Source organism: Mesoplodon mirus, assembly GCF_964341445.2.
Source record: "Mesoplodon mirus genome assembly, chromosome: 19".
In the NCBI taxonomy this organism is placed as follows: domain Eukaryota; kingdom Metazoa; phylum Chordata; class Mammalia; order Artiodactyla; family Ziphiidae; genus Mesoplodon; species Mesoplodon mirus.
In genome coordinates this window covers 51170084-51181268 of record NC_138995.1, presented here as the reverse complement: position 1 = coordinate 51181268, position 11185 = coordinate 51170084, and the positions used below count along the sequence as shown (strand labels likewise).

Genomic DNA, 11185 nt, shown 5'->3' with positions numbered 1-11185 from the left:
CTGCCAATGCAGGTGACCTGGGTTTGAGCCCTGGTTCGGGAAGAAGCCACATGCTGCGTAGCAAATAAGCCCGTGTGCCACAACTACTGAGCCCACATGCCACAACTGCTGAAGCTCACGAGGCTAGAGCCTGAGCTCCGCAACAAGAGAAGCCACTGCAATGAGAAGCCCGTGCACCGCAACGAACAGTAGCCTCCGCTCGCCGCAACTAGAGAAAGACGTGCACAGCAACGAAGACCCAATGCCGCCAAAAATAAGTAAATAAATTTATCAGTCTCATTTTAGTGGTTAAAATAATTTAAATGTCCTGTTTAATGATCAAAACTTCAGACCTCATTTAAAACAAGACCCTCGGGCTTCCCTGGTGGCGCAGTGGTTGAGAGTCCGCCTGCCGATGCAGGGGACACGGGTTCGTGCCCCGGTCCGGGAAGATACCACATGCCGCGAAGCGGCTAGGCCCGAGAGCCGTGGCCGCGGAGCCTGTGCTCCGCAAAGAGAGAGGCCACAGCGGTCAGAAGCCCGCGTACCGCAAAAACAAAAAAAACAAAAAAACCAAGACCCTCCCACCCTCATTCCTCTCTCTTTACCACTTCCAAATATGCCTATATCACAGTTATTGGTTAAAGCAGTATTTGGTATTTATATACTGATTATATATTTTTGTGCTTCGGAGCCAAGTGTGTGTGTGTGTGTGTGTGTATATATATATATATATATATTTTTTTTTTTTTTTTTTTTTTTTTTTTTTTTTTTTTTTTTGCTGTATGCGGGCCTCTCAGTTGTGGCCTCTCGCATTGCAGAGCACAGGCTCCAGACGCGCAGGCTCAGCAGCCATGGCTCACGGGCCCAGCCGCTCCGCGGCATGTGGGATCTTCCCGGACCGGGACATGGCAGGCGGACTCTCAACCACTGCGCCACCAGGGAAGCCCCCAAGTATATTTTTTACACAAATTTTTTTATTGTGGATTTAGCTGACTTGGTTTATATGTATATGTACTTGCTCATATTGCTACCCTTTTCTAAATGTTCCCCCCACCCCTCCAAAGTGTCAAACTCTAAACAATGATTTTTCCAAATGTTCAAATTTATCTGATACTTTTTCTCCCCCTTGCCGAATCTCTTTCACAGCCATCATCTTGTAGCTCCAGACTGGACTGCAGGGTTTCTGTAAGACTTCCCTTCTCCCTTTTCTGGAATTGAATTCCTATGTTCCAAGTCTTGTTAATTTTGTATGTTTCTCATTTTTGCTGATTGCCTCTCTCCAACAACTTCGTTCAAATGCATGCCTTTGAGGTAAATGTTTAAGTTCTCACTGTCTGAAAATACCTTTATCGCAATCTCACTTATTGCCTGTGGTGAGAATTCTACTATAAATTAGAATTTGAAGGCATAACATCAGATAAAATCTTACAGTAGCTAATGTTGCTTTTGTAAAGACTTGTCATCTGTTTTCTATTTCTTTGTGCGTAATCTGTGTTCCCAACCCTCCTGGAAAGTTTAGGGTGATATATATCACACAATGTACTAAAATTTCGTAATTTTGTTCCTTGGTGTGGATCTTTAAAATTTTTTTTTTAATTTATTTTTGGCTGTGTCAGGTCTTAGTTGCAACATGCACGATCTTTCCATGTGGCGTATGGGCTTCTCTCTAATTGTGGCACGTGGGCTCCAGAGCATGCAGGCTCTCTAGCTGAGGCGCATGGGCTCAGTAGTTGTGGCATGCGGGCTTATTTGCCCTGCAGCATGTGGGATCTTAGTTCGTTGACCAGGGATTGAACCAGCATCCTGCTGCATTGGAAGGCGGATTCTTTACCACTGGACCACCCGGAAAATCCCTCTTTAAAATTTTTTAATGCTGGGTGTCAGGTGGATATTTTCATTCTAGAGACTCATGTACTTCTGGGCTGGAAATTTTTTGTGTATTTTCTTTCTTTCCTTCTTTCCTCTCTCTCACTGGAATTATTTGATGGAACTTACATGGCTTAAGCTTCTAAATGTTTTCTTCCTATTTTCTCTATCTTTTTACTCAACTCTAGGAATTTTATCTTCTACTTCTATTTAATTTTTAATAATTCATATTTTTAATTTCCTAGAGCTCTCTCATGGTTTTTTTCTATATAGTATACTGTTCTTTAGGAATGCAATATCTTCTCTGATATTTATGAAATTATATATTAATGTTATATATAGTATATATATTATATTCAATTCATAATTATATGAATAATATATAATTATATTATGCATGTGATAGGTATGATATTCAATTATGTAAATATTATTTATTTAAAGTTCTCTTAGCTACATGTATTGTCTTTGTTATGACCAAATTCCCTTTTCCTGTTTGAATTGTTCTCTGTCTTTCATTTTAGGTACTTTTCTCAACCATGTGGTAATCCTTACTTTCAGTCACGAGTTAGAGCCTGCCGACTGATGGATTTCAGAAGCAATCTTTTCTCTGGGACACCCCCAGAATTCTATTCTCTTTGCTCTTTAGTTTCTCCTTAGAGGACTCCTCCAGTTTCCTGCCTGTGAAGGTTATGTGTTGAGTTCCTGGAGACTGGGACCAGGATAGGGAAAGAAGCTTAAGAAGATTTCAGACTGTGGTTATTACTCATTCTAACTGTGTCTGTCTGCCCTTGTTTGTGCATCCTCTACATCTTCTCAAAATCAATTTATCCAGAGATCAAATGCATTTTATTAGACAAGGAGCAAAGTTAACTGTAGAGGGGGAAGATCAGGGCAATGAGTTTGTGTATAAATTTTCAACCAGTCCTCTACTTCCAGATCCATACCTCACCAAGGTCCTTTTCTGTGGAACCTGGGCCTTTCAGGGAATTTGTAAATTGCTTAATTTATCACACTCATAAGCTCTTTCATACCAGAGTTCCTTGAATTTTCTTATTTGTTGTAGTTTTGTCTTCACATTTGTTTTTGTTGTCATTGTTATTTTCATCTCTTTTTGGATAGTGATGGGAAATAAATGCATGTGACCTACTCACTGTATGTAAGCAAAAGTCTACCCTTGCTCTTTTCAAATGACAAGATTTTGGTCATTTTTTTAAAAACTAGTTTTGGTTGTACAGTTGATCCTTGAAATACATGGGGGTTGGGGCGCTGACCCGCTGTGCAATTGAAAACCTGTGTATAACTTTACAGTTGGTCTTCCATATTTACATCCTAGGTCCCACATCTGAGGATTCAACCAACTGCAAATAATGTAGTACTACAGCACGTATTTATTGAAAAAAATCCATGTATAAGTGGACCTGCACAGTTCAAATCTGTGATGTTCAAGGGTCAACTGTATTTTTTTAAATTTTTCTATGCCATTATTTTCTAGTTTTATCTTCATCAAGTTCTCCTGAATACATTCTCTGGGTTTATATTCTTGCTTCTTGTATTCCTTTAATTCTTTGGGTTGTGTCAAAGAATTCCTTGGCTTGAATTCAGTAATAACAATTGTTCAGCTATTTCATATTTTCATCCTGTTTCATTTTGAGCCTATTTACTAACTTAGAATTCCACACACAAGCATATATATATATGAACATAAGTACAGTTGAATGAATGAAAATAAATTCTGTAGACCTACCACTCAGCTTAAGAAAAAGTTATTATCAATTCCTTTGAAGTGTCCTAAATATTTATTTATTTAGGCTGCTCTGGGTCTTAGTTGCAGCACGCGGGATCTTCATTGCCACGTGCATGATCTTTAGTAGTGGCATGTGGGATCTTTTAGTTGTGGCATGCGGACTTCTTAGTTGTGGCATGCAGACTCTCAGTTGCAGCATGCAGTCTCTTAGTTGTGGCATGCATGCAGGATCTGTTTCCCCAATGATTGATCGAACCTGGGCCCCCTGCATTGGGAACTCAAAGTCTTACCCACTGGAGCACCAGGGAAGTCCCTAAAGTGTCCCAGATGCTCCTCCCCCATCACATTCCTCCCCTTTCTCCCATAAAGTTAACCATCACCTGAATTTAGTCACTCCCCTGGTTTTCTTTATAGATTTGCCATATATGTACATATCCCCAAATAACATATTGTTTAGATTTGCATGTGTTTTGAAATTTAGTGAAATGACATTCTATGTATTATTGTCACTTAAAAAAAACCTCAACATTATGTTCTGGGAATTTGTTCATTTTCTCAATGTTGGGCAGCACTCTACTGTGTACATCCACCAAATTTTATTTATATAGCCTCTTGATGGATATTTGAGTTGTTTCCAGATTTTTCCCTCCTATTTCAAGTGGTGCTGTTTTGAACATTTCTGTAGGCCTTTAAAAGTCTGTGTAAGAATAACTCTAAAGTAAAATACTTACAGGTGGACTTGCTTTGTTCTAGGGCATGTGCTTCCCAGCTTCTCCAGGTGATGTCAAAGAGTTTCCAGAATCATTTCAATTGACACTTACTGCCACATAGTTGAGAGTTGTTCCACATGCTTGACAACACTGGTAACACTTTAAAACTTTTTTTGCCCATCAGCTACTGAGATAATATCTCACTGTGGGAGAATTTTTAGAATTCTACTCTGAAAGCAAAGATTGACAGAACTAAAAAGGAGAAAAAGATAAAGCCACTTTAATAAATAAATGATTTTAACACACAAGTCCTATTAACTCATATATAAGTAGTCCCAAAACAATCAGTAACAATATGAGAATGACACAATTAGCCAACTTAACAAATAGAGAATACAACACCTAGCAGTGACAGAATATATATTCTTTTCAAGTGAACATGGATCATTTAGCAAAATAGCCTATACACTGGGCCATAAAGCAGATTTAATACATTTCATAGGATTGAAATCATGTACAGTATATTGTGTGATCACAATGGAATTTAAATAAAAATCAACAACAATAACAAAACAAAATATTGAAAAATTCCCAAGTTATCTGAACTTAAGCAATATAATTCTATAAGATCAATGGGTCAAATAATAAGGCAGAATAGAAATTTTTAAATATTTTGACCTTAATAATAATGAAAAAAAACCCACACTTGGGCTTTTTCAACCATCTTGGACCCTGTGGAGGTGTGTGGAGCTCCCGCAGCTGAACTTCGGGGGCAAATAACTGGGGCCTGTTGGGAACAGGACTTCTAAAGTGACAAATATGTCTGGAAGGCTGTGGTCCAAGGCCATTTTTGCTGGCTATCAGTGGGGTCTATGGAACCAGAGGGAGCACACAGCTCTCCTGAAAGTTGAAGGTATATATGCTCAAGATGAAACTGAATTCTATCTAGGCAAGAGATGTACTTATGTGTACAAAGCAAAGAACAACACAGTAACTCCTGATGGAAAACCTAACAAAACCAGAGTAATCTGGGGAAAGATAATGGGTGTTCATGGAAACAGTGGCATGGTTCATGCCAAATCCCAAAGCAATCTTCTTGCTAAGGCCATTGGACACAGAATCCGTGTGATGCTGTACCTTTCAAGGATTTAAAGTTATTGAAAAGTAAATAAACAAAAGTGTAAGATTTGTCCTCTTGTAAAAAAAAAACCACTTTGGTTGTAGTAAAAGCAGTAATTTAAGGCATGTTCCTAGCTCTAAATGCATATATCAAAAAGTAAAAAATATTGAATATGAATGGTATAAGCCTCCACTGTAAGAAACTAAAAGAAAGAACATCAATTTAAACCCAAAGAAGGTATTTAAAAGGAAGTAATAAAGATAAGTTTGATATCACTAAAATAGAAAGCAAAGTAGTAATAGAGAAAATAAACTAAGCCAAAAACCAGTTCTTTGAAAGTTTAACAAAATTGATAAGCCTTAGCAAGACTGACCAAGAAAGAGGAAAATAACCCTAAAAATATCAGGTATGGAAAAAGATTTTATAGGTTTTTGAAGGATAAATAAGGCATTAGGGACAACTTTATACCAATAAATTTGACAACTTCAAATAATGGAAAACTCCTTTTAAAATATAACTTACCAAAATGACATGAGAAGAAATATAAATTTTGAGTAATTCTGTTAAGAAAAATAAATGTTTAATTATAAATTTCCCCACAAGGGAAACTCTCCTCCTGGACATATTCACTGGCGAATTCTTCCAAATATTTGATGGAATACAAAATATCAATCATGTACAAATTCATAAAAACTCTCAACAAAAGTGGCATAGAAGAAAATTGCCTTTTATCAATCTGATAAAGAGCATCTTTAAATAACCTACAGATAATATACTTGCTGGATTCTTCAAGAGAGCAAAACAAGGAAATCTACTACCAATACTCACATTCAATGTCATACTGGAGGCCCAAGCTAGTGCAATAAACAGGGAAGAAGGAAAAGGTATAAAGATTGGAAAAGAAGAAATATAACAATATTTGCAGATGACATAATTTGTATTAGAAAATTCAAAAGAATTATAAAAGTATTTGAATAAATAAATTTAGCATGATCACTAGATATGTGACTAGAAAAACATAAATTGTGTCCATGTATACTAGCTTCAAGTAATTAAACAGTAAAATTTTAAAACAAAAGTATTTACCATAGCAAACAAAACCACAAAAGTAACAAAAAGGCACAAAAATCCTCAACAAAATACTAACAAACTGAATCCAGTAGCAAATTTTTTTTTAAAAAGTTATACACCATGACCAAATAGTATTTATGCCAGGAATGTAAGGTTGGCTTAACATGCAAAAATCAGGGACTTCCCTGGTGGCACAGTGGTTAAGAATCTGCCTGCCAACACAGGGGCATATGCCTTGGAGCAACTAAGCCCATGCACCACAACTACTGAGCCTGTGCTCTAGAGCCCACAAGCCACAACTACTGAAGCCCGCACACCCTAGAGCCCGCGCCGCAGCTACTGAAGCCTGTGCACCGCAGCTACTGGGCACACATGCTGCAACTACTGAAGCCCGTGCACCTAGAGCCCATGCTCTGCAACAAGATAAGCCACTGCAATGAGAAGCCTGTTCACCACAACAAAGAGTAGCCCCCGCTCACCGCAACTGGAGAAAGCCCACACACAGCAATGAAGACCCAATGCAGCCAAAAAAACTCAAAAAAACAAAAAAATGAAAAAATCAATCAATATAATACATCATATTAATAAAGGACAGAAAGCACATGATCATCTCATAGACATAGGAAAAACATTTAACAATATCCGATATCCATTCATGATAACACTCAACAAAGTCAGAATAGAGGAAAACTTCCTCAACCTAATAAAGGGCATCTATGAAAAATCACAGCTAACATCATAATTAATGGAGAAAGACTGTTTTCCCCCAAGATATGTAGCATATCTGTACAATAGAACAGTATTCAGCAATAAAGAGTAATAAAATACTGATACATGCAACAATAGGATAAAGCTTGCAAACATTACGAGAAAGAATCCAGTCAAAAAATAAATATTGTATGAATCTATTTATATGAAATGTCCAGAATAAGCAATTATATAGACACAGATAGAAGATTAATGATTGCCTGGAACTGGGGGATAGGGGATAGGAATTGGTAATGACTGCTAATGCGTATAGGGTTCCTTTTTCAGGTGATGATAATATTCTAAAATCAGAAATTGTGGGGATGGTTGCATGAATGTGAATATACTAAAAACCACTTGAACTAAACACTTTAAATGGGAGAAATTTATGGTATGTTAATTATATCTCAATAAAGCTGCTTTTTAAAAGGCATAAAGCCTCTCCAGTGAAAATTATAAAACATCGCTGAGAGAAATTAAAGAAGACCTAAAGAAATGGAGAGATATACCATATTTGCGAATTGGAAGACTCAGTATTAAGATCAATTCACCTTTTTTTTTTTTAGAGTCAAAGAAAAGCCAGTTAAATCCCTCCAGGTTTGTTTCTTTTTTAATGTATTTACTTTTTATTTTATTTATTTTTGGCTGAGTTGGGTCTTCATTGCTGTGCACGGGCTTTCTCTAGTTGCAGTGAGGATGGACTACTCTTCGTTGTGGTGCGCAGGTTTCTCATTGTGGTGGCTTCCCTTGTTGCAGAGCACGGGCTTTAGGTGTGCCAGCTTCAGTAGTTGTGGCTTGCTGGCTCTAGAGCGCAGGCTCAGTAGTTGTGGTGCACCGGCTTAGTTGCTCCACGGCATGTGGGATCTTCCCCAACCAGGGTTCCCTGCATTGGCAGGTGGATTCTTAACCTCTGCGCCACCAAGGAAGCCCCCTCCAGGTTTTAAATCAACCAGCTTGTTCTCAAAATATACATGGGAACTGAATAGGACCTAGAATAGCCAATATAATGAAAAAGAATAAATTTAAAACTTATACCGTGATATTTCAATATTATTCAGAAAACAGTTTGTTATTAGTACAAGAGTAACTAAATATACCAATGAGACAAAATAGAGTACAGAAAAGATGCACACATATAAGGTTACTTGTCTTATCACAAAAGTTCAATAAATAGTGCTGGGAGAACTTGTTACGCATATGGGAAAAAAATCTCTTGGCCTTCACCTCAAAAGAAATAAAAAGAATTAATTTGAGATGAATTATAGCCCTAAATGAGAAAGCTGAAACAATAATGCCTCTAGAAGAAGAAAATTCTACCTTCGTGTCTTTATGGTAGGCAAAGACATCAACCATAAACAAAAGATTAATAAATTGAACTTCATTAAAATTAAGAGCATCTATTCTTCAAAAGACTTCAGGAGAGACCTTCAAGATGGTGGAGGAGTAAGACGTGGAGATCACCTTCCTCCCCACAAATACATCAGAAATACATCTACGTGCGGAACAACTCCTGCAGAACACCAACTGAACGCTGGCAGAAGACCTCAGACTTTGCAAAAGGCAAGAAACTCCCCACATACCTGGGTAGGGCAAAAGAAAAAACAGACAAAAGAATAGGGACGGGACTGCACCTCTGGGAGGGAGCTGTGAAGGAGGAAAATTTTCCACACACTAGGAAGCCCCTTCACTGGCGGAGACTGGGGCTGGGCGGGGGAGTGGGGGAGAAGCTTCAGAGTCACTGAGGAGAGCGCAGCAACAGGGGTGCAGAGGGCAAAGCGGAGAGACTCCTGCACAAAGGATTGGTGCCGAAAAGCACTCACCAGCCCGAGAGGCTTGTCTGCTCACCCACCTGGGCGGGTGGGGGCTGGGAGCCGAGGCTCGGTCTTTGGATGTCAGATACCAGAGAGAGGACTGTGGTTGGCTGCGTGGAACACAGCCTGAAGGGGGCTAGTGCGCCACAGCTAGCCGGGAAGGAGTCCGGGAAAAGTCTGGACCTGTCTAAGAGGCAAGAGACCATTGTTTTGGGGTGTGCGAGGAGAGGGGATTCAGAGCGCTGCCTAAACAAGCTCCAGAGACGGGCGCGAGCCGCGGCTATCAGCGCGGACACCAGAGACGGGCATGAAACGCTAAGGCTGCTGCTGCAGCCACCAAGAAGCCTGTGTGCAAGCTCAGGTCACTATCCACACCTCCCCTCCCGGAAGCCTGTGCAGCCCGCCACTGCCAGGGTCCCGTGATCCAGGGACAACTTCCCTGGAAGAACACACGGCACGCCTCAGGCTGGTGCAATGTCATGCCGGCCTCTGCTGCCACAGGCTTGCCCCGCATTCCGTAGCCCTCCCTCCCCCCGGCCTGAGTGAGCCAGAGCCCCCTAATCAGCTGCTATTTTAACCCCATCCTGTCTGGGCAGAGAACAGACGCCCTCAGGCGACCTACACGCAGAAGCGGGGCCAAATCAAAAGCTGAACCCCAGGAGCTGTGCGAACAAAGAAGAGAAAGGGAAATTTCTCCCAGCGGCCTCAGGGGCAGCGGATTAAATCCCCACAGTCAACGTGATGTACCCTGCATCTGTGGAATACCTGAATAGACAACGAATCATCCTAAAATTGAGGCGGTGGACTTCGGGAGCAACTGCAGACTTGGGGTTTGCTTTCTGCATCTAACTTGTTCCTGCTTTATGTTTCTCTTAGTTTAGTATTTAGAGTTTATTATCATTGGTAGATTTGTTTATTGATTTGGTTGATCTCGTCCTCCTTTTTAAAAAAATATTTTTTTTTCCTTTTTCTCTTTTTGTGAGTGTGCATGTGTATGCTTCTTTGTGTGATTTTGTCTGTATAGCTTTGCTTTTACCATTTGTCCTAGGGTTCTGTGTGTCCATTTTTTTTATTTGTTTGTTTGTTTTTGTATAGTTTTTAACACTTGTTATCATTGGTGGATTTGTTTTTTGGTTTGGTTGCTCTCTTCTTTCTTTCTTTTCTTTTTTTATTATTTCTTCCAGCCAGGTGTCAGGCCTGTGCCTCTGAGGTGGGAGAGCCGAGTTCAGGACATTGGCCCACCAGAGACCTCCTGGCTCCGTGTAATATCAAATGGCGAAAGCTCTCCCAGAGGTCTCCATCTCAATGCTAAGACCCAGATCCACTCAACGACCAGCAAGCTACAGTGCTGGACACCCTATGCCAAACAACTAGCAAGACAGGAACACAACCCCACTCATTAGCAGAGAGGCTGCCTAAAATCATAATAAGGTCACAGACACCCCAAAACACACCAGCAGACATTGTCCTGCCCACCAGAAAGATAAGGTCCAGAACACAGGCACTAGTCCCCTCCACCAGGAAGCCTACACAACCCACTAAACCAACCTTAGCCACTAGGGGCAGACACCAAAAACAATGGGAACTACGAACATGCAGCCTGCGAAAAGGAGATAAAGTGAAGCAAAATGAGAAGACAGAGAAACACACAATAGATGAAGGAGCAAGGTAAAAACACACCAGAGCAAACAAATGAAGAGGAAATAGGCAGTCTACCTGAAAAAGAATTCAGAATAATTATAGTAAAGATGATCCAAAGTCTTGGAAATAGAATGGAGAAAATAAAAGAAACATTTAACAAGGACCTAGAAGAACTAAAGAGCAAACAAACAATGATGAACAACACAATAAATGAAATTAAAAATTATCTAGATGGAATCAATAGCAGAATAAGTGAGGCAGGACTTCCCTGGTGGTGCAGTGGTTGAGAATCCACCTGCCAATGCAGGGGACACGGGTTTGAGCCCTGGTCCAGGAAGATCCCACATGCCACAGAGCAACTAAGCCTGTGTGCCACAACTACTGAGCCTGTGTCTAGAGCCCGTTTGCCACAACTACTGAGCCTGCATGCTGCAACTACTGAAGCCCAGGTGCCTAGAGCCTGTACTCCGCAACAAGAGAGGCCACCACA

At 40.2% G+C, this 11185-nt stretch overlaps 1 protein-coding gene across 1 annotated transcript; it reads left to right on the top strand.

The window, feature by feature from the left end:
- Window positions 1-4877: 4877 nt before the first annotated feature.
- LOC309794949 (large ribosomal subunit protein eL33-like) lies at window positions 4878-5457 on the top strand (the record flags this gene model as incomplete). The annotated part of the gene is made up of 1 exon (XM_082606901.1): window positions 4878-5457. Exon 1 carries the CDS (start codon window positions 5125-5127, stop codon window positions 5455-5457), a length of 333 nt encoding a protein of 110 aa, XP_082463027.1. The 5' UTR covers window positions 4878-5124.
- Between the last annotated feature and the right edge of the window lie 5728 nt (window positions 5458-11185).